This window comes from Sturnira hondurensis, unplaced genomic scaffold (assembly GCF_014824575.4).
Source record: "Sturnira hondurensis isolate 20B ecotype Veracruz unplaced genomic scaffold, ASM1482457v3 Scaffold0011378, whole genome shotgun sequence".
Lineage (NCBI taxonomy): Eukaryota > Metazoa > Chordata > Mammalia > Chiroptera > Phyllostomidae > Sturnira > Sturnira hondurensis.
In genome coordinates this window covers 379,408-405,686 of record NW_028084009.1, presented here as the reverse complement: position 1 = coordinate 405,686, position 26,279 = coordinate 379,408, and the positions used below count along the sequence as shown (strand labels likewise).

At 41.8% G+C, this 26,279-nt stretch overlaps 1 protein-coding gene across 1 annotated transcript in view; it reads right to left on the bottom strand.

The window, feature by feature from the left end:
• The window catches only part of CSE1L (chromosome segregation 1 like), a 40,203-nt gene extending 20,511 nt beyond the window's left edge, over nucleotides 1-19,692 (bottom strand). The window contains exons 1-6 of the mRNA XM_037059853.1: nucleotides 19,571-19,692; nucleotides 8,000-8,095; nucleotides 5,065-5,207; nucleotides 2,480-2,581; nucleotides 2,259-2,404; nucleotides 1,815-1,905 (exon numbers count right to left, since the gene is read on the bottom strand). Coding sequence (XP_036915748.1) covers nucleotides 1,815-1,905; nucleotides 2,259-2,404; nucleotides 2,480-2,581; nucleotides 5,065-5,207; nucleotides 8,000-8,084 — 567 coding nt within the window. The 5' untranslated portion in view covers nucleotides 8,085-8,095; nucleotides 19,571-19,692. The remainder of the gene's footprint in view (nucleotides 1-1,814; nucleotides 1,906-2,258; nucleotides 2,405-2,479; nucleotides 2,582-5,064; nucleotides 5,208-7,999; nucleotides 8,096-19,570) is intronic.
• Between the last annotated feature and the right edge of the window lie 6,587 nt (nucleotides 19,693-26,279).

Here is a 26,279-nt window from a genome sequence, read left to right as displayed (position 1 = left end):
TTTTTTAAAGATTTTATTTATTTAGAGAGATGGGAAGGGAGGGAGAGAAACATCCACATGTTGAGAGATATGCTGACCAGAGCCTCTTGTGTGCCCCCAACCAGGGACCTGGCCTGCAACTCAGGCATGTGCCCTGACTGGGAATCAAACTGGTGACCTACCGCTTTTCAGGCCAGCATTCAACCCACAAAGCCACACCAGCCAAGGCTTAAAAAATATTTTAAAGTACATATATATATACTTTTAATCCTCACCTGAGATACATTTATTGATTTCAGAGAGGGAGAGGGGGGGAGAGAGAGAGAAAAAAAGAAATATCAATGTGAGAGAGAAACATTGGTCAGCCACCTCCCATATGTACCTGGCCAGGGATCAGAATCACAACCTTTTGGTGCATGGGATGATGGTCCAACCAAGCCACCAGCCAAGGCTTAAAGTACATATTTTGAAATTACCTATCATGGCACTACTAAAAACTCCAATGTTAGTGTTTTAGACTAGATCCTTCCATTCTTCTCTGTGCATATATAGATATATATTACACAAAACTGCCTTTATATGCTCTCATTAAATAATTCCCCTGCCATCTGGCGTTTAAGTTGTTTCCAACTGTTTATTATTCTAACTGTATCAAACAGGCTTGTCTAGAAAACTCTGTGCACTCCTTTGATTTTCACAGGCTGACATTCTAGAACTGTATTACTGAGGCAGAAAGGCATGCTATGAGCACACATTCTGGAAGCCAGAGAGACCTAAATATAACCTACACTGTTACAATAAGCATTACTTTGAGCAAGTTATTTTACTGAGACCAGATCTCCTCAACTGTAGTATGAGCTAATGCCTGCCTCATAGAGAAAATATGCAAATTAAATTAGAAAAATCATACAAAATGCCCAGTGCTTGCACAGAACTACTGTTACACTCGACAAAGCATTACTTCGTATATCCTGGAGTGAGGAAAAATGAATATTAAGGTTTTCTTAATGAAATGTCAAACTCCAAAAAGCTGGTACCGTTTATAACCCAAAAGGCAGGACACCAGAATTTTCATTTCGATGTACTCTAAGACTTTTAGCATCATTAAAAAGAAATAAAAATCTTTGCCTGTAGGTAGAAAAAACTGATCATATTTTGTCCAATGTTGGTTTTTAAATAAAAAGGTACCACCAGTAAGGCACCCTAACCAGGAGAAATCCTGTGTACACTCTCCATTTTAGCAAGCTCTGGTTATCACACAATTTCCCGTTCAGAACTAAGAAATGAGCACCTTCTCGAGAGTCAGCAAAGAGATGTGTGATACTGAACCCTCTTTCCTCATCTGGGGGCGCGGAGGAGGTTAACAATACCACCTTCAACCTTACAGGATTCTCACAAAGATGAAGAAGATGTTTAGGTATGAACACACCTAAATGTTAGATGAACAAGTAGCCTGTTCACCACAAGATGATGTACAAAATAGTAAACTACATAGACAGCCAACCTGAAAAGTGACAAATGTGCAAATATTTGAGTGAAATAGTATGATGCCTGGAATTTGCTGTTAAATATTCTTTCAAAATGAAGGGAAGAGAACAGTTTTTTTAAAAACCACAACATTAGTAACTGTTTACCTTGTGTAACAGATACATGGGAGTTCATTATTTACCACCTGCTCTATTTCTGTGTAGGTTAGAAATTTTTCAAAAGAAATGCTGCTCTAAATATTACCTAGAAAATAAGCTATCAAAGCATTCTCTTAAAATTTATATAACTATTTCAGCAATTTTAAACATTAAGTAATTTTAAACTATCACCAAAATATTATTCCATACCTTAAAGAGATTAGTCAAAGGCAAAGCAAAGGCATCCAGGACAAGTTTAATTTCAGTCCATAATTCGTTTGATTTAAATTCATGGCGGTACCTAGAAAATTAAGGTAAAATAAATAATTTACAAGTTTTTGTTTACTGACTTTCGTTCTTCAAGGATAGATTAAAGAAAAAACTACAGCCAGGCAGCTTTCTGAAATTCAAAGGAAATTCTTTTAAAAGGAATGAAGCAGTTTAAGGAGACTAGGAGTTTTACAGGGGACAGCGCAATATGAAACAAACACCCTCTTTAATAACAAACACACACAGTAATGAATGGAGAGGCTTATGCTCTTATTCTAGGGTTATGACACTCAGAGGAGTGACGACAGTCACAAAAAATATAACTGTTTACACAAGCAAAAACACTGAAAAAAGTTTTAAAAGTATGAATTTACACATCAATACCTTTTAAAAAGAGAATGTGCTGTGCGAAGGACTCCATTAATAACATGAAAATCACCACTCTGAAAGCGATTCACCATTTCTGTCAACAAGTCAGGCCATTTCTGAGGGAAATCTTCTCTACCAATAATGCTAATGGCATCACTTAACTGAGGGGAGGAAAAATATTAATTAGATGAAAGCTCTACAAACTAGTCTACTTAAAAAGCAGGGTCTTACATTACCTGCTTCTGAATTTGCTCTGGGCTGCTAAGCATCAAATGAACTATGTTGGCTTTAATGGCTACTCGGTCGGCTTCACAAATTTTGTTTGGTTCATCTTCGACCTAAAAGCAAAACACTCATGAGCCAGTAACATAAAATCCATGTCCATGACCAGATGGGTTTGTGAATAAACAGAACCCTTTCTAATGTCCTGGTTTTCTAAGAAAAACATAGAGAAAGGCAAGGCGTTCGTTCCCTCTAAATGAATGCGTTACAGATCCCTTTAGTGATCTTATGAGACCATGACCCCTTTGAACAAAACTTGTATATTTCATCCCAAATGCAAATACTTACCATACAAATTAATGAGCTACTGACTCCCTGATGCCAATTAAGACTCTCAGTTCTATATATAAATTAATCAGAACATGGGGCTAAAATCCTTACATATGCTACTTAGCCCACATTCATCTCCAAAAGCTTCAATGCTGAGTCTCCCCTTAAGTCAAAGGTCTTTGCAGTGAAACTGCCCAACCATTGTGAGTCTAAATGCATCCAGGACTACACCCAAAAAGGCAACAGTCTGAATGGTTTTACAAATTGAGACAGAGGTAGAGAGGGGTTTTTAAACATCTTAAGATTCACCAGGTTATTTTTTTCACATGTGGTTATTGAAAATACAAGCTTAAAACAGTATTTTTTTAACCACTTTTAAACTCTTATGCAATGAAGAAAAAAGATCCTAAATAAAAATTTTAGAAGGTTAAAAGTTGACTTTTTTTGTTACCCATAATACTTTCTAAATAAATATCATTACTGCTGTCACTATAAAACAAGTCTCATTCCCCCTCCCTTATCCTAAACCATGGTTTCCTTAACCTTGGAATTACTGACATTTTAGGGCAGACAAATCTTTAGCCTAGGGATCTTTCTCGTATATTGTAGGATGGTTACCAACACCCACTCTCCACCCTATAACTGTAACAACCAAAATGTCACCAAATAGCTCCTGGTGGGCAAAATGACCCGCAATGGAAAAACACTGTCCTGAGCTAACGAGTGGAAAATACCAGTTTCTTAATTGATAATAATTTTATGTAAGTCATTAAACTTGTAGGACAGTAAGATTCACCATAAATTAGTATATGTTTCCATATCCCATAAGACATAGGGCACAATCCCATATCAAAAACTTCAACATAAGTTATATTGCAGTCTACAAATCTTCATATATAATGCAGTTTTCAGCTTTATATAATTTTTCCCAGTCTACAATGGAAATTGCTTCAATGATTCATTTAGACGGCATCTTCCCACAAGTCTCTTCAGTAGAGGATGAGCTGGAGTTAAAGTTCAACCCTAACAGAGACTAAGGTGAAGTTTACGACCCTCTAGCCACCGGAGTTATAAAGCTGAGGCAATCCATGCGAATTCAAACGAGACACGAGAACTTTGGGAAAGTGTCCTAACTTTTGTCAGCTCTGATTTTCTGCACAGACGACCATGCTATTTGTGAATGGACAGTTTTATGTCCTCCTTTGCAACTGATACCCCTTTTACTTCATCTTCCTACTGCGCTAGCAAAGACTTCCAATACAACGTTGGGAAAAAGGGGTGAGATGTCCTTACTCTGTACCTAATCTTAGTAGAAAAGCTTCGTGTTTCTCACCATTACATATGACGTTAGTTGTTGGTTTGTTGTTTTTTTGATAGTCTTTATCAAGAAAGTTCCTTCTCTATTCCTACTTTACTGAAGCAGTTTTTATCATGAATGAATGTTAGAGGTGGTTAAAAAAATTCTCTTGTGCCCTGGCTGGTGTGGCTCAGTGGATTGAGCGCGGGCCTGCGACTCAGACGACCGCGGTTCGATTCTCAGTCAGGGCACATGCCTGGGTTGCAGGCCAGTTCCCTGCAGGCCAATTCCCAGCAGGGGACGCACGAAAGGCAACCATACATTGTTGTTTCTCTCCCTCTCTCCTTCCCTTCCCCTCTAAAGATAAATAAATAAAATCTTTAAAAAAAAATTCTCTTGTATCTACTGATATAATCATGTTAATTTTTAAAATTTTTAGTTTACTGATATGAATTGCATTAATTAAATTTTTACTTATTCTTTTTATTGAATTTACTGAGGTGACATTGGTTAATAAAACTGTATAGGTTTCAGGTGTACAATTCTATAATACAGCATCTGTATATTATATTGTATGTTCACTACCCCAAGTCCAGTTGCCTCCTGTACATTCCCCGAACTGGGGCCAAACCTACAACCCTGACCAAGAATCGAACCAGGGACTTCTCACTTCGCAGGATGATGCCCAGCCAACTGAGCCCCACCAGTCAGGGCAGGACATTAATTTCTGAATTGCTGAACAAGCCTTGCACACCTGGGATAAATCCCGCTTGGTCATGGTGTATATATATATATATATATATATATATATTTTTTTTTTTATACTCTTTTGGATTTGATTTGCTATTATTCTGTTGAGGAGGGTCCTACTTAATTTTATCTTTAATCTGTGTCTGAATCTCTCAAGAGTACTGCAAATATAAATCTTACAAATATACAAGGCATTAAACTTTGTATTCACCAAACACTTACAACTCTCCAGTTTCTTTTAATGTAGTTCTTGAATGTTACAGAGGCACACACTTTGATAACATTATCCTGGGACTTCTCCAGAAGTGTTAAAAGCAACAGCGGGTAATTTTGACTTCCTTCTACAGACTCAAGAAACTTCTCAGCTGTAAGAGAATTTCCATGTTAGATTTGTTATTCTAACCAAATCTTTCCACATTATGTATATGTAAACTATGTGTATCTGACTGAAGCATCAAAAACAGAAAAGATTAAGATATTTTTTCTCAGAGAACTCAAATTTTCTTACCTATTGAACGAACTATATATGATGTTATATTAAATTTACATAGTACCTCAGTTTTCAAATCACTCAAGTCACCTGATGCTCACAAACCTATAAAGTGGCCTGATCAGATGACCACCCATCTGAAGGAGAATGTGCTCCTCAGAGGTCAAGTGACTCCGGGGCGAAAGTAACCCCCTGCCTCATTCCAGAAGGACTATTATTAGCACCATTAGTAACGGTAGTAATAGCTCTTTCACAGTACCACTGTGACTGTGTGAGCTAATTCATGCTAATACACAGGGTCTGGCAGAAGTTAATGCCTGCTTGAGTGTGGCTGGTGGGATGATAATAATAGAGTATAATAATTTATAGTTTTGATTTGAACATTTTACCTAAAATGTCACATGGTGTGCTTAAGTGCGATATTGTTATGCCACAGAATTACATGCTTATGATTTTGTAATAAAAGATTTTGTAATAAAAAGGGGGTGTTACTTGTGCTGGATCCTGTATACTACTATTAACTATATGGGTCTGGCACTTTGCCCACATATATTATTTCATGAAGCTGTCGTGAATACACAGAGAAGTAGGTAACAATAACCTCACTGCAGAGACAAGACCACTGAGGTTGAGTAACTTGTCAAAGATCACACAGCTAGAATGATTTCACCAAAAGTTTTAGTCTAGTCCTTATTTGACCATACTAGACTTCAGTTTTCTTCTTGAAATAAACATTTCTAATGCCGGCAATAAATTTATACACATTTTAACTCACATATTTACACTCATATTACACTTAGGAATATTAAATCTCCTAGGTTTACTGATCACACAGTGAAGGTTTATAGCACTTCTAATTTTTCCTGTCTTAAGCTTCACCTATTCCAAAGATCCAATACTTACTGCAAAGGTCTGCTGTTAACACCTATTATTTCCTACAACAATATGATTTAACACTTTTCTTCTTTCTGAATAGAGTCCCAAGAGTTTAATTTCTATCCTCAAACTTTCCCTGCTTTGTGTTCCCCATGTCTTTCTTGAAAGATGAGAAATAAACTGAAACATGTTTTAAGTAGCAGACAGGAGAGTTTTGTACGAGTCTGTTGGGTTTTTATTGTTTCCTCCTAGCGGTCGGCACTTAGAGTAGGGCCACACACTGTATCTGTGGTTCGGAGGAAAGCCCATACAGACTACCAGGTCTCTTTCCTAAATTGTAATTAATATCCTGGAGGCAATTTTCATGAGTTTAAGTCTGTTCCCTTCTATGTTCATTTCCCTCAACTTGCTCTCAGAGTATTCTCACTTACGTATTTCTACACACTCGACGACCCTCAAAAGTTTATTCTAATTCACCTATGACAATGTCACATCTCAATAACCTGCGGAGCACAGTGGTACCTGTAGGCGGGACCTACCACACACTGCCACCTCCAGATAATTTTATAAATACATGGAGCTGGTTTACTACCAATCCCTGAGAAATAGTTTATTCATACACTCTACCCTGGATTCATACAACAATAGCACCTTCACCTTAAAGACACAATTAAAAATCGTTTTTAATAGACAATGTGGGCAGAGGCTTCCTGGGAAAGTCTAAGAAGATTAGAGCCATCAATTTCCCTTCTTCCAAGAACATATTACTTCTTTAAGCTCTAAGGAGAAGATCACATATTTTCCCTCTCAGAAACCACAAAGGCTTTTCTAGAACAGGATGGATACATTAACTTGTTGATGATTCTACTTATTATTATATATAACATCAATATGACACACACACGTATTCATTTGTGTCTTTATGGGACACTTCCAAAATCTTCTTCATGAACGTGCCCATTAGCACATTCCAAAGAAGCAGATGGAGAGCCTTTCTGGTTAATATGACTCATATCAAGGATTATCGACTGACTACTCAGTTTGATTTGTATGTGTTTCAAAGTTGTTTAAAGTTGCTAGTGGCTATCATTTAAAAATATGGACACTTCATGTAAACAGCCTTATTTTTCAAGTAAAGCTGTGAATCTGATCTTGCAAAACTGGTCAGAGTCCGGCAAAGTTAGGGGTTCCAAATAGTACTTGCCCCTTAACCAAGGCTGGAATCATAGAACATTCCCAGCCCTCACTTGGCCTGCCTTACTCACTTACCTTTGCATGTGATTCTGTGGGCATCTGAGTTTGCAATTCGAAGTTTAACTAAGTTTCTAATGGAAACTCGTCATATTCAGGAGGAAGGGAGGAAAAGAGGAACCCTAGGTCTTAAAATGTATTAATTAAATCAAACCCAGCATGAGGATTAAGACAGTGTCTGATTGCCTGGTTTCATTCACTTAATCATTTTTTAAGCAATTAACTCTCATTTCTATGCCCTAATTATTATCTCTCTAAAACTGGTAGGTGTGAGGAATTTCAGAAAGCTGAAGGGACAAAGTGGTCTAAACACACTAGTGCTTTTTATTCTAGAAGAGGTCAAATAAAAGCTATTTTACTCAAAAAAACAAAACCAAAAAATAACCCCACACACTTTACAGCTAGAGAATGAAATATAAACTATGTCTGAGAATCCAAGTGTAAATTTTTTTAAATCAACAAACAACAGATTGCACAAAGGTTTCTCTCACCTGTCCTTTAAGAATATATCAACCACAAAACGGTATTTATTCTCTTTACCTGGACGTCTGATGGCGGGGTCAGGATCAAGAGTTTTCTTTAAATATTCTGTTAGCGTCTGCAAATTTGCATCGCTGAGCTCCATTGCAATAAAACCTGAAACAAGAAATGAGGTTTGGGTAATAGGTCACATGGGGACTCAGTAATTTTCATTAAAAAATCCTTTTATATTATCTTCCCTCTCAAAGTCATCCACTTGTTATGTATGGGTTTGGGCTATAAGCCTGACTCTTAACTAAGATGGACTTTTTTTTGAAACTACGGTGAGTAATTTTGAAATAAAGGAAAAGAAAAAACATGATTTCAAAAAGATAGGCACAAAGAAGCAAAGTTGAAGAACTGATCAGTCTCCAAAAATGTGATCTAATTTAAATGCTATGAAACAAAGGGTTAAAGAGACTCACTAGAAACCTTTTATGAGCCCTGCCATAAAGAATAAAAAAATTTAAGCAGTAAGAAAGAATTCTGCCCTGGCTGGTGTAGCTCAGTGGATTGAACGTGAGCCTGTGAACCACAGGATCGAGGTTCGATTCCCAGTCAGGGCACATGCCTGGATTGCAGGCCAGTTCCCAGCGGGGGGGGGGGCGGGGAGTCGNTTAAGGGGGGCAACCATACGTTGATACTTCTCTCCTTCTCTCCTTCCCTTCCCCTCTAAAGATAAATAAATAAAAATAAAATTAAAAAAAAAAAGGAATTCCATAGTGTCATGAGAGTAAGGAAATTAGAATAATGAATGCCTTTGTGTACAACATTCCATCACAAGTACTGACCACAAGCTACTGTTGAGAATTTGTATCTGGGGGATAATTTTAGGTTCAGAAGATGATAACTGTGATTAGTATTTTTTTAATTTTAATTGTTCAAGTACAGTTTTCTGTCAACTATGATTAACATTAAAAAGTAACTTCCTACACCAAAAGCAAAGGCAACAAAACAAAAATGTACAAATGGGACTACGTCAAACTAAAAAGCTTCTGCACAGGAAAGAAATCCATCAACAAAATGAAAAGGCAGTCTACCAAATGGAAGCAAGTATTTCCAAGTCATATGTTGAATAAGGCAGTGGCCCCCAACCTTTGTGACACCAGGGACTGGTTTCATGGAAGACGATTTTTTCCATGGATGGGAGGAGGGAGCGAGGTAGAGGGGAGACAAGAGGTAGAGCTCAGGCAGATGCAAGCAAAGTTTGGCTAGCTTACCCACTGCTCACCTCCTTCTGTGTGGCCCGGTTTCTGGTACCAGTCTGTAGCCCGGGGGGGTTGGGGACCCCCATGACAAGGGGTTATAGCCAAAAAATAGATAAAGAACTTATACAACTGGGGGGGGGGGACAACCCAATTTAGAAATGGGCAGAGGGTCTGAATAAAAATATGCCAAAGACATGAACAGTCCAAAATATGGCTCAAGAAGAACTCAAAGCTCCAGAGCCGATAACTCTAAGTGACCAGGAAATAGCAAACCTCTCAGATGCACAGTTCAAAAACACTGGTGATCAGGATGCTCATAGAACTGGTTGATTATAGTCACAAATTAGAGGAACATATGAAGGCTAAACTAATTGAAATGAAGGGAAATGCACAGGAAACCAATAATGATGGAAAGGAAACTGGGACTCAAATCAAGGGAGTGGACCAGAAGGAAGAACGAAACATCCGACCAGAAAAGAAGAAAGAAACAAGAATTCAAAAAAATGAGAGAGGCTTAGGAACCTCCAGGACATCTTTAAACACGCCAACATCCGAATTATAGGGGTACCAGAGGGGGAAAGAAACAGCCATGAGTGGAAAACATATTTGAACAAATAATAAAGGAGAACTTCCCCAGTCTGGCAAAGGAAATAGACTTCCAGGAAATCCAAGAAGCTCAGAGAGTCCCAAAGAAGCTAGACCCAAGAAGAAACACACCAAGGCACATCATAATTACATTAGCCAAGATTAAAATGAAGGAGAGAATCCTAGAAGCAGCAAGAGATAAGGGGACAGTCACCTACAAAGGAGTACCCATCAGACTGTCAGCGGATTTCTCAAAAGAGACCTTACAGGCAAGAAGGGGCTGGAAAGAAGTATTCCAAGTCATGAAATCCAAAGACCTACAGCCAAGATTGCTTTATCCAGCAAAACTTTCATTTAGAATGGAAGGACAGATAAAGTGCTTCTCAGATAAGGTCAAGTTCAAGGAGTTCATCATCACCAAGCCCTTATTATATGAAATGCTAAAGGGACTTATATAAGAAAAAGAAGATGAAAAATATGAACAGTGAAAGGACAGCAAACTCACAGTTATTAACAACCACACCTAAAACAAAAGCAAACCAAGAGGACAGCTAGATCAGGAGTGGAACCATAGAAATGAAGAACACATGGAGGGTTAGCAACAGGGGAGTGGGAGGAGGAGAAGGGGGGAGAAGGTACAGAAAATAGCATAGACAGTAGGTAGAAAATAGATAGGGGGGAGGGCAAGAATAGTAGGGGAAATACAGAATCTAAAGAACTTGAGATACGTGGTCATAAACTAAAGGGGGGGAATGGGGGGAGGGGTGTGCAGGGGGGAGGGGAATGAAGGGGGGAATAGAACAACTGTAATGGTATAATCAATAAAATATATTTTTTTAAAAATATGCCAAAGACATACAGATGGCCAACAGGTGCACAAAAAGGCACTCAACATCACTGATCACAGGAAATTGCAAATCAACACCACAAGACTTCACCTAACTCCTGTTAGAATGGCTATTACCAAAAAGACAAGAAATACAAAGTGTGGGTGAGGGTGTGGAGAAAAGAGAACCCTTGTGTACTGCTGGTAGGAATGTAAATTGGGGAAGTCACTATAGAACCGTATGAAGTTTCCACAAAAAAATTAAAAATAGGACTAGCACATGATCCAGCAATTCTACCTCAGGGTAATTATCCAAAGGCAAGGAAAACACTTAACTCAAAAAGATATCGGCATCGTCTTGTGCACTGCAGCATTATTCACAATGGCCAAGACATGAAAGCAATCTAAGTATTGATCAACAGATAAATGGACCAAAAAAAAGTGGTATATACACACACGATAACAATGGAATGCTATTCAGACACACACACGGAAATTCTGCCACTTGACAACATGTATGGAACATGAGGGAATTATAAGTGAAATATTGAGTTGGCCAAAAATTCCATTATTTTTTTTCCATTGATAGCTCTAGTACTGTTTGCTTGTCTTTAACTCCATCTGAAACAATTTTGTTACATTGTATTGTGACAGCTGTCACATGCATGCATTTAAAAAAACTTACCAAGACTGGCAAATTTTTGTGCAGCCATTTAAATGCTGAAGATGGAAGAAGATACACAATGTTTTCAATGTATTATGCTTTATTATTTAAAGAAAAGTAAAAACGCAACTAAAACACAAAAAACGATTTGTGCAGTATATGAAGAAGGTGCTGTGACTGATTGAACGTGTCAAATGTGGTTTGTGACGTTTCTTGGTACTACTGACATTCTGGCCAAATAATTATTTGCTATTGATCTGTCTGTCTTATACATTGGAAGATGTTTAGCAGCATCCCTGGCCTCTACCCACTAGAAGCTAATAGCAGAAGATAGCTGGCAAAATATCCAAATCAATAAAGTTACTGGTGAAAATGAAAAATGTGCCTTTTTATTTTACAGAAAAAACTAAAGGGACTCTTTGGCCAACCCAATACATTAAAGACAAATAAAGTATGATCTCATTTATCTGTGGAATCTTTTAATAACAACCACCTTAACTCACAGACTGAGAACACACTGAAGGAAGATGGGTGAAAAGGTACAAACTTCCAGTTATAAAATAAGTCATAGGGATGAATTGTGACAAGAGTTAATAACAGTATAATATACAGGGTTCAGCACAAATAACTCCCCCTTTTTAAACTGCAAAATCACAAGCATGTAATTCTGTAACATAACGGTACCACACTCAAGCACACTATATGTCATTTTAGGTGAAATGTGGAAATTAAAACTATAAATTATTACACCCCTATTATTATCCTACCAACCACACTCAAGCAGGCATTACTTCTGCCAGACCCTGTATATTTGAAAGTGCTAAGGGAGTAAATCTTAAAAGTTCTGATCACAAGAAAACTGTAATTATGTGTGATGATGGATGCTAACATTCACTGTGGTAACCATTTTGCAATATACACATCTATCAGGTCATTATGTTGTAAACCTGAAACTACGGTCAATTATATCTTAATGAAAAGCAACTTTCTTATTAAAATATACAAAACTTAATTATGAAGAACAGAACATGCCATAGCTTACAAACATTCACATCTAATATATTACAAATTATAAGCTAAATAGTTTATGTAGATACAACTGGTAACACAAGGCTAAGAAACACACACATAAAAATGCACATACATACAGATGACAAGTGTGTGTGTGTGCACACAGGCACATTCGTCATCACCAAGGGACCAAAATGGTTGAGAATGCCACAAATAAAAAAAGTGTTCTAACTCTGGACTGTGGTGACAGACACACAACTGTATAACACTCACCAAACACTACACTTAAAAAGAATGAATTCATGGTAAGTTATACCTCAAATAAAGCTATTTCTAAAAACCCCACTTCTGCTTAGATCCTTATAGGCAGCTTTTAGGGACAAAGTCACATGTAGCTCGTAAGGAACTTGGAGAAATGTAGCCTTTTTAGGGCAACCATCCACCAAATAATTCTGGGGTCTCTATGACAAAGAAAAAATTAAGTACATAATAATTTTTGTAAAATGTATGAAAGCTAAGTGGCAAAAAGGTCAAGTATACCACAATTAGAACTGTTAAAAATTTTTTTATATGTACCTAAACGAGGTCTGGCCAGGTGGCTCAGTTGGTTGGAGCACTGTCCTGTATAGCAAAAGGTTGCAAGTTTAATGCCCAGTCAGGGTGCATTCAGGAGGCAACTGATTGATGTTTCTCTCTCTCACACTGATGTTTCATTCTCTCTTCCCTACTCCTCTCTAAAATCAATAAACATATCCTTGGGTGAAGATTAAAAATTTTTTTACATATACCCAAGTGTACTGAAAAATTAAAAATGTACCCCAAATATAAAGGGTGTTAATGTCTACATGATGGATACAGAAATTTTCATTTTCTTCATATTCTCCTAGATTTTTCTAATATCCTACAACTATATATACCATACTAGCTATCAGAAAGTTATCAAATTCAGGTGCTCAAAGGAGCTTACAGACTAGTTAGAAGACAAGACACAGTGTAATACTAACTATAAGAAAGAAAGAAAAGAGAAAAAAGAAAAGAAAAGGAGGTAGAGAGGTAAAGAAATACCAACTACAGATCTATAATCCCTTTCCTTTCAGGTAGCTAAACCTGGCCTGAACAGCCTGAGGCTATAAATCTAGTCTATATCTCACTTAGAATATAAATTTTTCACTAAAGAAATAATGTGTTTGATTGCAGGGTGTTAGCCCAAGCCCCACTGGGGATGTTGTATAATCCACAGTAAAAATTCTGAAACACATTTGTTCCCTGGAGTAGAAACACCAAAAGAATCACAGACAGAAATTCAACTGCTAGGAGGTTAAAAAGAGAGTCACCGGGCACTCAGGGATCCAAGACTTCCCAGACACTGCGAGTCTTGAGCTGAACTTAAAAAATATATAGATTTGGTCAGACAAAGTACAACAAGGATCCATCTCATGCGGGAAATAGTGTGGGCAAAGTAACAAACACAGGAAAAGTACATAGCTCCTTTCAGGAAGAGTGAACTTGGAGCCTGAGATCAGTTCATGTGGGCTCCTCAACACTTAGCTTAAGAGTTTCATGATTTAATGTACAATAGGAAGCTACTAAAGGGTTTTTTAAAAAGATTTTATTTTTATTTACATTTAGAGAGAGAGGAAGGGAAGGAAAGAAACATCAATGTGTGGTTGCCTCTTGTGTGCCCCCAAGTGGGGACTTGGCCGGCAACCCAGGCATGTGCCCTGACTGGGAATCAAACCAGCGACACTTTGGTTCACAGCAATCCACTGAGCTACGCCAGCCAGGGCTTACTAAAGGTATTTTTTTTTAAAGAAATGGGTAAAAACTTAAAGTGGACTTTTAAAACAAATAGAACCTTTGGGCTGGTAATGGTTTGCAGAATGGAGATGAGGAAGAAAACAAGAGATCTGTAGGACACTTTTTAAAAATGGGGCAAAGGTCACATGTATGGACCAGCGCTAGATGTTTTATATGCTTCTTACTCCACATAATAACCATTTAACACACAAGGAAGAAGACTCACAGTAACTAACTTGCCCCAAGTCATGCACAGTTAATAAAGATCAGATTCAAATGAGCCTTTCTACTACTTAAGGTTAATCTCTCCAGTAGAAATAATCACAGAGAACTGAATGAGAGTGGGATGCACTGAGAACAGCAATAAAAAGAGATGACGTGAAAAAGAGCAGCCAGATGGGAATTAGGGAGAGGAAGAAACCAAAGAATATGCCGACATTCTGAGCAAGACTGACTTGATGCCCTGGCTGGTGTAGCTCAGTGGATTGAGCATGGGACTGCGAACCAGGGTATTGCGGTTCAATTGCCAGTCAGGGCACATGCCTGGGTTGCAGGCCAGTTCCCAGCAGGGGACATATGAGAGGCAACCATACATTGATGTTTCTCTCCTTCTCTCCTTCCCTTCCCCTCTAAAAAATAAATAAATCTTAAAAAAAAAAAGATTGACTCGAAAACGAAAAAAGCCAAAACCCTTCATCTTATACTAAAAAAAATAAAAATAAAATCAAAAGCCAGAAATGGGCTATTAACCCTGTGCTTGTGCAGAGTACTACTCCACAACTAGAGAGCACACCTTAGAAGAACAATCTATTTGAAACTAACTGTATTCTCCTTGGTACAATCCTTTCCCTCAATTAAAAAATGTTTTCATAGCCCTGGCTGGTGTAGCTCAGTGGATTGAGCGCGGGCCTGCGACTCAGACGATCGCGGTTCGATTCTCAGTCAGGGCACATGCCTGGGTTGCAGGCCAGTTCCCTGTAGGCCAACTCCCAGCAGGGGACTCACGAAAGGCAACGGTACATTGATGTTTCTCTCCCTCTCTCCTTCCCTTCCCCTCTAAAGATAAATAAATAAAATCCTTTAAAAAATAAACAAATAAATAAATAAAATTAAAAAAAATGTTTTCATCATAAACAAAAGTCAATATTCTGATATCTATCTAATTTAACCAGTATCACCTCCTATTCACTTCCTTTGACCCAGGACAAACCACTCTATGGGCATGAGTATCAAATCCCATTCAACCATACAAGTAAGAGGCTACCCTTTGTTTTTTTTGTCAGAAGTTTGGAAAATGTCCCATCCCTGGCTGGTGTAGCTCAGTGGACTGAGCTCGGGCCTGCAAAGCACAGGGTCGTAGGTTCAACTGATTTCCAGTCAAGGCACATGCCTGGGTTGCAGGCTGGTTCTCTAGTGGGGGCCGTGTGAGAAGCAACCACACACTGATGTTTCTCTCCCTCTCTCCTCTTCCCCTCTAAAGATAAATAAATTAAATTTTTAAAAAGTTTGGAAAATGCTATACATTATACTCATCCCTTTTTGGAGATTCACTTTAAAGGTTTCAGGAACTCCAACAGTAAATTATCAGTTTAACATTGTTTAACCTCAAGTTTCCCCCATTTCTTGGCCACTTTGTAATGGAACACATTTTAGAGCGGAGTAATTTAATCAATTCACTTCCCATTCTTTTTTCCTATATGGGAATTCTGACTTTGAGATCTTGAACATTTGCTAATGCCAAGCAAAATCATTCACATCAATATACGTGAGAAAAAATAATCCAGCTGATCTTTCTCCGACACATGAAAATTTATTCTACTTTTTGGGATTTATGCAAGGCAGCATGTTAGAAACTGTGTGTGTATTTGAGGGATTACAGAGGTTAATTATCTATTTTTTGAGTTTTTAAATATATTCCTCGATAAACCTGCATTAGGCTCCTATAGCACTGTACCTATCTCAACCAAAATCTCTCAGATCCCTCATAACTATCTATATTAAAAACCCAAACTCTTTCACCATGGCAAAGAGTCCCATGCAATCTGGCACCTGCCAACCTCACTTCCTACCTTCTCCTTGTCTGGCCTCACACTATGTTCCAGCCACAAAAAAAACCTTCCTGCCCTGGCTGGTGTAGCTCAGTGGATTGAGCGCGGGCCTGTGAACCAGAGGATTGCGGTTCGATTCCCAGTCATGGTACATGCCTGGGTTGTAGTCCAGTTCCCTGCAGGCCAACTCCCAGCAGGGGACGCACAAAAGGCAACCATACATTGATGTTTCTCTCCCTCTCTCCTTCCCCTCTAAAGATAATAAATAAGAAAATTTTTTTAAAAAAACCTTCCTTCTTTCTATTTCTTGAACCAGCCAAGACAGTTCTCACTGCCTGTAATGCTGCCCTTCCTTCTAATTTGATATGAGGGATCATTCAGCTGTCAGCCATCAACTCCTCAAAGGGGCCTTCCACACCTACCTCATCCGTGTTATACTGTTAATGGCATTAATCCTCATCTGAATTATCTGTGACTTGTTACCTCTCATTTGTAAACTCCGTATGGCAGGAACTTTGTCTTTGTGCTCAGGACCTTCACCACTGTCTGGCACATAGACATTCAGTAAGCATTTGTTGCATGAACTTATGGATGAGTCAGTATGTCAAGTCTTCCAGCTAGAACAGATTCCCAGTCTGAACTGGAGACCATTATTCTTTGAGGATGAGCTATTAGCAGCCTCAACCAAATTTAGGAACTCAGTTACATCTGTCATATAAACAAATGACCAACTTGCCTGCCATAATTAATTTCTGTTCATTCTAAGGAACTTCAACAAAGTGAATTTGAAATCTGTCCTGTATTACTGTTCACATATGGCAGTGCTTCTACTTCTGTCTCGGGGCTTTGCACTCACTGTCCCATCTGCTGACAGCTCTGTACATGCAGCGCTGCATGGCTCACTGCCCACTTCATTCAGGTCTCTTTTACAACGTCATCTCTTTTCAGAGATGCCTTCCTGGACTGTCCTCTCTGAAGAAGCACCCACCCCTGCTGCTCTCCATTCCTTTACTCTATTTTTCCAGGCATATAAATTTGCTCTCTGCTGTGCTTTTCCCTTCACTAGACTGTAAGCTCTTAGAGCAGAGACTTGGTGTTTTGCTCACCGCAATCTTCCTAGAGCTTCACAACAATGATGGGCACCTACTATACATAGCGGTTGTACTATTTACAAAAGCTACATACCCTGGACTAATTTTTCCATCAAAAGCACAATCACTCTTCCCCTTTATTCTGGTCAACTGTGACAAACAGGAAGAGGTGGAGACAACTGACAGAAGACCACATGATAGAATAACCCTAAAATGACAAAGCTGAGGTGCTAGGACAAACAATTTTTAGGGTTTTTTTTAAAGCGTGTTGCGGGGGCGGGGGAGTATATGTGTGTATGGGGGAGTGGTGTTAAATAAATATGCGTGCTACAATCCCTGAAAGTTAAAATACTACATGGTCCTAGAATTTTAATGTTAGATATGGAACTAAATTCAACAAACCCTTTTTATATACCCCTAGTGATGTCTGTAAAACAGAATTGTAAGCTTAGCCCTGATTTGGGAAAGTATAATAGGTCATTTTAGAAAATACTACACAGGAATTCTCAATACATCAGCAAGATCGAGAGCTAATTATCTTAATTGGCCACAGGTGAAGGTTCTTTGACTCTTTAAAATATTAGTTATATATAAATGTAAGAAGTGTTATTGACTTCAAACTAAAAATGGAAGATTCAAGCCCTGGCTGGCATAGCTCAGTGGGTTAAGCATGGGCTGTGAACCAAAGTGTCACTGGTTCGATTCCCAGTCAGGGCACATGCCTGGGTTGCAGGCCAGGTCCACAGGTGGGGGGGGTGCACAAGAGGCAACCATACATTGATGTTTTTCTCCTTCCCTTCCTCTCTCTCTAAATATAAATAAAAATGAAATCTTTAAAAAAAAGGATTAATTATTTTGTCTTTAAATAAGGAGTGATACTTTCTCCACCCCTCCCCTCCAAAGCTATCTTTGGAAATCCCTACCAACACACACACACACAATGTACCACAATAAGTCAGTGACAGACTTATCGAATTTCTAAATTCTTCCTGTTGAATAGACGACTAGACCAGGAATTATGCAAAAAACAAAGACACAAAAAAGGGTCCAAAAATTCAAGTAGAGGGGCCCAAAGGAGAAAATGAGCACTGGTGAGATCCAAGAGTAAAAAAAAAATCGCCTTCTCTGCCTCCAAAGAATAATAGTACTTGTGCACCTGACATGTGGACAGCACTGGCCACCCGGAAACAGCAGTAAACAAGATGGGCAAAAGCAAGGCTCTCGCTCTTGGCTGTCGAGAAAGGCAATAAACAAGTAAGCAAACTATCGAGTGATTATAGATAACGTTCAATGTTATGAAGTAAATAAAGAGCTGAAGAGGCTGGTCAATCAAGGCCTAAGCTGAATAAAACCTGAAGGATAGGGAGTCAGCCTTGCAAACATCTAACATTGGTAATTCCCAAGAAAGCGTGAGGCGCAACCAAACGCTTCCTGGTGGGCAGGTCGGTCAGGGTGGCTTCTGTGGCTAAAGAGGAGAGATGGGTGGGGACGAGAAAAGGGGTCACCGGAGGTGGGACTCGGTCAACCACGGTAATAGCTCAGCGCATCCTCACAGCCACTCTCACAGGCAGACTATGTTTCCAACCCCCTTTCGCAGATGAGGAAATGGAGGCTGGGACAGAGGCGGTGACTACTTCCAGGTGAGGCTAAATCTGGAACGAACCCAGGCGCTCCAACGCCAAAGCCCATGCTTCGAACCACCGGGCCATGCAGAATTTCCCCCAAGAGGAGCACCCCGTATTACTAGGCAGGTGCACGGACCAGAATTTAACCCTCACAAACATCTCAGCAAAGTGAGATCACGGTGCCCATTTTACAGTCGGGGAGGCTGAAGCACTGTGAGGCCACGCTCCCCTTTCTCCTTAAAAAGTCAAGTCCAGGGAACAGGCGATCAAGCGCCGACCCGCATCCTCCGCCCCGCAACCCGACGGGCGTCGACGCTGCACTCCGCTCACGTTGAGGATGGCCCGGAGCCTACAGAACGGACGCTCGGCCGTGACCAATGAGAGGCGGCCTCCCCGAGGGACCCGGCAGCGGCGCGACCAATCAGAGCGGCGCTGGAGGGGAAGGGGCGGGAGATGGGGCGCGTTAGGCCGCGCCGCGGCTGCCCTCGCCTCCTGCAGGCCCGGGGACCGCCGGGTCTAGGCCTAATCGCTGAGAAGCTGGGAGATGAGGCGAGGGCGGCGAGCAAAGGCAAAGACTCCATCCGAGGACTCTGCCAGATACATGGGCCCACATTCCGCTCTCGTCCAGAGGCGCGGTCCTTGCTCCCCAGCGCTCAGAAACGCAGGGAGCGCTTCATCCCTCTCCCAGCGGCGTTCCCAGAGGCCACCTCGCCAAGCCGTGCACCCCCCGACCTTACCTCCTGGGGATACAGGAATGGAGAAGAAAATCTCAGCCGCGGACTGTACCTGCCACTACCCACTCCTGCCACCGCTCCACCTCACATTCAAACCCCGGCAAAATGGCGCGGCAGCGAGGCTGCGGTAGGGGCGCATGCGTGAACAGTGCAGAGGCAGGGGGCGGGGCCAAGGGTGCTCCGACACCACTGAAGTTTTCGAATGACCAATCTCTGGCTTGCGTGACCCCGCTCTGTGTTTGCGCTGACGTCACAAGCCACAGTGCTGTTTGGTTCAGACAGTTCTATCGGGCATCGCAATCACCGTTTTCCTGAAACGAATAGATTCAGTGAGTGGCCGCTGGATTGTGACCTATTTTGATGTCAGGGCTTGATAGAAGGCACGTAGTAAGTCTTATATAACTTTTGAACTCAGTGCCCAAAGTCCTGTCCTTAGCGTCTCGGGCAGAGGAGAACTTCTTGCCCCTCATGGAGCTTATGTTTTAGAAGGAGAAATGGAGTGGACAAGTAAGATAATTTCAGATATTGGTAAGTGCTACGAAGAGAACATTAAAAGCAGGATGAAGTGGCAGGCAGTGACTTGGGAGGTCAACGGGATAGTCAGAGAAGATGTCTGAACGGGTGAAAATTGACCTGAATTGCAACCCGCGGACAGCTGCAAGCATCTCAGCCTGGAAAGCATTTCAGGAGGTGGGGATGTCAATGCGAAGGCTCGCAGTCAGGAATGAGCTAGGCTGGGCCTTAACGGAGTGGAGCATGTCCGGAGGTGATGCCAGGCCAGATGATGTAGGCCAGTGTTTGAACTATGTCTTAAGTATAGGACCACCACATTTATATCTTTTTCCTTCTTTTATTTATTTATTTTTACCTAATTTATTTGGGTGACATTGGTTAATAAAATGATGTAGGTTTCAGGTGTCCCATTCTACAATACATCATCTGTATATTGTACTGTAGGTTTACCTCCCCGTGTCCTGTCCTCCTGTAACCATTTATCCCTCTTTTTTTTTATCACTTCTTCCTCCCCCTTCCCTCTGGCAATCACTATGCTGTAGTCTATGTCCATGAGTCTTTTTTTCTTCAGGTTTTGAAACTTTTTATTTGCATATTTTAAAAATTGTGCATTCCAATAATTAAAATCACTTAAACAAAAAAATGGCACTCTGATTGAACCGCATTTTACATTCTTCAGGACACCTTGGACCAGCTTCATTTTTACTCTAATTTCACTGTCTTCCCACCCAGCTTCTTCCTTCATGAACATGCAAGTTCTTTTTCTTCCCTGCCAGCCAGGGAGGCAGATGGGAGAGGCAGGTGCGGCCTTCATTGTCAGGAGTTCTGATGTGAAAAGAGGCAGCACAGTCATTTAAACTGATCCAACCTCTTTGCAGCTTATAAAGTTAAACAGCTGAAAGAAGTAAAAGAAGAAGGCAGTGCTTGTGGAATGTACAGTGCCTATTGGTGGTGTGGGCCTCATTACGATTTGCCTACTTCTCCTGTTCAGTCGTTTCTTTGGAAAGCAATGGATTTCTCTTGCGTTTCTCTTGCGTTTCTCTTGCGTTTTCTCTTGCGTTTCTCTTGCGTTTCTGTCTTTTTCAGTTTTGACTTACCAAATTTCTCAGTCTCGGCCATATCGGGTTTATCAGACATGGTCGCTGAGGAAGCCAAGGGAGGCGCACGAACAAGAGAAGAGTCTGATCGGTGACTGCAGCCGAATCGAGTCTTTTTTTTTCTTTGCCTAATCCCTTCACCCTTCTCACCCATCCCACCAACCCTCTTCCTTCTGGCAGGTGTCAGTATGTTCTCTGTATCCATGAGTCTGTCTCCACCTTGTTAGTTTATTTTGTTCATCAGATTCCACGTGTAAGTGAAATAATATGGTAATTTTTTTATTGATTGATTTTGGAGAGAGAGAAACATTGATTTGTTGTTCCACTTATTTACACATTCATTGGTTGCTGCTTGTGTGTGCCCTGACTGGGCAGGGCATTTTAAGAGACCCACCAGTTACTGCTTGGAGAAAGGACTGTGTGGGGGGGAGAACTTGAAGCGGGAGACCAGTGAGAAGGCTGTAGGAGGCATCCAGGCAGCTGTAATAGCCTGGGATAGGGTGTGTAGCATGAATATGGAGAGAAGAGAACAGCTTCAGATATATTTTAGAGGTAGAGCCCTTAGGATCTTATGGTGCACTGAACGTGGGAAAGAGAGGAACCAGAGGTGACTCTCTTGGAAATCCCAGCCCTCGGTTTTGGCCTCCTTCTCCCTGTTCCACAGGCCCAGCAATCCGTCCACTCAGAGTGCATCCCGTGGAACTGCTAGCTGGCTACTCCTGAGATTGAAAGTCACACTGTTTGGTCATCATTCAAGGAAACATATAAAAACGTACAATTATATAGACACTGAGAACTGCAGAATTCTCAACACATAATGAATGACTGTCCAAACCTCTTCACTAAAAGGTGACCAAGCTTCCGTGTGGCTTCTGGCAGCAGAAGGCATTTTCCTAGGATGAGTGAAGCGCAGGCAGCTCACTGCTGCTTGGAAAACAGTTTTTCTAGCCAACACCTGAGGATAGGCCCCAACCTCCCTTTCTTACAGCAGTTAGTTACCAAAAAGGGCTTACAATTGTAAATTTTGCCCCTGTCCCTTTTACAATTCAGGAGTGGCTAAGGACCCGAAAGCCATTCCTTTGAAATCTTGTCAGAAAGGTAGACTCTGGAAGCCTAACTTTGGTAAATGCCAGCTAACAGACACAGCTGGCATAATCACTGTTTTTTTTTAAAGATTTTATTTTCAGAGAGAGAGAAACTGATCTGAGAGAGGAACACCAGCTGACTGCCTCTCCCATGCCCCCAACCAGGGACCTGGCTTGCAACCCAGGCCTGTGCCCTAATTCAAAATTGAACCAGTGACCTTTCAGTTCACAGGCCAGCACTCAGTCCACTGAGCCACACCAGCCAGGGCTGGCCTAATCGCTTTTTTACTGATCAGCCCTCTGTTACTTTTCATTGGGCCCCTGATTGCTCCCCTACTCCCTCATTTTCCCTTTAAAAATACCAATCAGCTCTGCTGAAGTCAGAATGGAGTTCAGCTTTCTCCCCTACTGTCAGTAGTTACTGAAGAAAATCTGTTTTCCCCGCTTTAACAATGGCTGGGTTTATCTTTGACAGCACCCTGTCACATGTAAAAGCAATTCCTGTGGATAAAATGTAAAAAGTTGTACTACTTGAGTAAAAAGGTTATGGACATAGGGTTTTTTTGGTTAAAGATTTATTTTTAGAGAGAGAGGAAGGGAAGGAGAGAGGGAGAGAAACATCAATGTGTGGTTGCTTCTTTCATGCCCCCCCCACGACCTGGCCTGCAACCCAGACTTGTGCCCTGACTGGGAATCTAACTGACACAACCCTTGGGCTTGTAGACTGGCACACAATCCACTGAGCCCCACCAGCCAGGGCTATTTCCTTATTTTTAAAATGCTCTTGATCTGATGTTCTCTGAGATGCATATGAGTCTCCCATTAGGATTCTGGCTTTGTCATTGTGCAAGTTACTTTAGTGGGCTTTTGGTTTCTATTTTGAAGTTATTAGGTATTTAAAGGTTTGTGCCATTTCCTTTTAATAAAGCCTACCATTGGACGTTTTATTAAAAATGTATTAGATTGATATAAAACTGAAATATTTAGACTGAACTGCACATGAACCCACATTTTTGTCTGCTGCAGAGCTGGCAGATGGCAGTACTCTGCTGTGCTCTCGGCCCACGGGGGCCGTGCCCTAACAGATCCCTATCTGTCTGCAGATCCTTTATGGGAGATCCCTCCTAAGGGAGGGCCTGAAGGGAGCATCAGGGATGCAATGACGGAGATGGGGACAGGCACTAATGGCTCCCAAGCACTGAGAGGTGGTGTGGGCAGTGTTTAAGAGGCACGTTCTAGAGCCAGACTGCAGGCTTTGAATCTGCCTGCGTGTGTGGCCTTAGGCAAGTTTATTGACCTCTCTGAGCCCCAGGTATGCTCTCTAAAAAGTGGGGTGTCATGATAATAGTACCTCACCTTATGACGTGGTTGGGAGAACTAAGGGAAAGATGGGTGCAGAGCAAATGCCTGGCACAGTAACAAACCAATAGGTGGTTATTATTACTACTTATCTCGCTGCTGGTGCTATCACTGAAATGAAAAAAAAAAGGCTGAATAATGGTTGACAAGGGAAGAGCATATCAATAGGGAAGCCTAGCACGAATAAAAGTTCTCGCTTCCCTCCTCTGGGGAGGGACAGAGGGGAGTTAGACCAGAAAAGTCCAGGGAATGTAGAGCTTCAACCTAGAGCCCTTTCGATACTTGCAGCCTTTGAAATCAAGGGCTGGGCACCTTCCAGAGAACTCTCTGCGGGAAGTGACTAGGGCAGGTATGGAGGGGAAGCGGTCCTTCAGGCAGCAGCCTCCTCTTCATGCTGAGCGGTGGCAAATGGAGGGTGGAAGTGCCAGGAATCCAAGAAAGCACAGGAAACGACCTAATTCCCTTGAATGTGTGCACGGTCCTGTGATCATCCTAGAATTTCTGGTACTGCCCTCCAGCCGCTGAGCTGGTCCAACACAAACCAGCTATGGTTCCTGCCTTCACGCACTTACGTCCTCCCGGGGGGGGGGGGGGGGCTNGCACTTACGTCCTCCGGGGGGGGGGGGGCGACGGACCTCAGACAGCCCACTGCAGCTGGGCTCTGAGGAGGCGCGAAGAAGGCAGCCGAGGGATTTGTGCTTCACCTGAACCCTGGAGGAGAAACCAGCCGTGCGACAATCTAGGGAGAGCACTGCAGGCAGGGGAGCCCTCAAGCAGGCGTGACTGTGAACTCTAAAAAAGTCAGAAATTGGCGAATTTTCAGTTCAGTCAAGTGGAAAGATGAAGGCAGCTCATGAACTGATGGGGAAGAAGTAAAACTAGGGCCAGGAGAAGACAAGGGTTTACTGGCATCTGTTCACTCCTCTGACCTTCTCTCTGGCAGTCAGCTCCTTTCCCCTGCTTCTAAATAATCACGAAAAGCTGCAAGGTATGACCCTCCAAAAGCTAGGGTAAGGGACCTGGTAAATACTGTTCCTAACTCAGGTGTTCGCAATGCCCTAGCAGTTCGACTTAAAGAACGGCCCTGGGACGCCAGATCCTCAGGCCAGCACCCCTGCTGGACGTCCTCCTGCCTCGGTTCCCGCACCCCTCCCACCAGATTCGCTGGGGTCTTCTGAAGGCAGAGCCTGGGGCGGAGTCTCAGCTCTGTGACCCAGTCACACAGCCTCGGTGGGCCTCTCTGAGCCTCAGTTTCCTCATCTACACCGATGTACATACTTTCTAGGGTCGTTTTCAGGCTTAAAGGACTTCCTGTCGCTTCCGGCCAAGATGGAAGTGTAGGTGGAAACACTGCGCCTCCTAGCACAACCAAGTTTAAAAGCAACAAAGTTTTAGAAACAAAAACACAAGCAAAACATAGAAAACTGAATTGTACGGAAGTCCAACAACAATGAATCATTCATCCAGACTGGTAAGAGGGGCGGAGTCAGCGGCTGTGGAGCGGGGTCAGGCAGGAAAGATCGGCTGAACTGTACCTCTTGCGCCCCAGGAGCGCAGGCGGCGGTTGGCATATCCCAGGTGTGGGGTGGCAATGGGCGGACCCAGTGGGGGTGTAAGGCAGCTGGCTGACCCCGGTCACACATTCCTGCGCAGATAAACCAGGTGAAGGAGCGAGCAGTGAGACAGACTACGCAGGCCTGGGCCCCAGTGATGGGAATTAAAGCCTAAAAGCACCAATTGAAAAAACTTTTGGGGTCGAGGTGCTGGGAGAAGCTCCCAGGCTCACAGAGAGTTTGTTGGAGAGACCCACAGGGTCCTGGAGGGTGCACAGGCCCACACACCTGGGAGCCAGACCAGGCAGGCCCGGTTTGCTTGGGGGAAGGCACTGAGGGGACCGAAATCCGAGAGAGAGTGGAACAAACACCATTGCCCCTCTTTGACCCCGCCCCCACATACAGCGTCACAACCCAGCGACTGGGTTACTCCACCTGGGTGAACACCTAAGGCTCCGCCCCTCACACATAATAGGCGGGAACAGACCAAAACATTATGGCTCAAGAAAAACAGCGCAAAGCCCCAGAGCCAATACTTCTAACCAACCAAGAGATAGCCAACCTATCAGATGCACAGTTCAAAATACTGGTGATCAGGATGCTCACAGAACTGGTTCATTATAGTCACAAATTAGAGGAACATATGGAGGCTAAACTAATTGAAATGAAGGGAAATGCACAGGAAACCAATAGTGATGGAAAGGAAACTGGGACTCAAATCAAGGAAGTGGACCAGAAGGAAGAAAAAAATGACAAAGCAGAAAAGAATGAAGAAACAAGAATTCAAAAAATGAGGAGAGGCTTAGGAACCTCCAGGACATCTTTAAGTGTTCCAACATCTGAATTATAGGGGTACCAGAAGGGGGAGAGGAAGACCAACAAGTGGAAAACTTATTTGAACAAATAATAAAGGAGAACTTCCCCAGTCTGGCAAAGGAAATAGACTTCCAGGAAACCCAGGAAGCTCAGAGAGTCCCAAAGAAGTTGCACCCAAGAAGGAACACACCAAGGTACATCATAATTACATTAGCCAAGATTAAAATGAAAGAAAGAATCCTAGAAGCAGCAAGAGATAAGGGGACAGTCACCTACAAGGGAGTTCCCA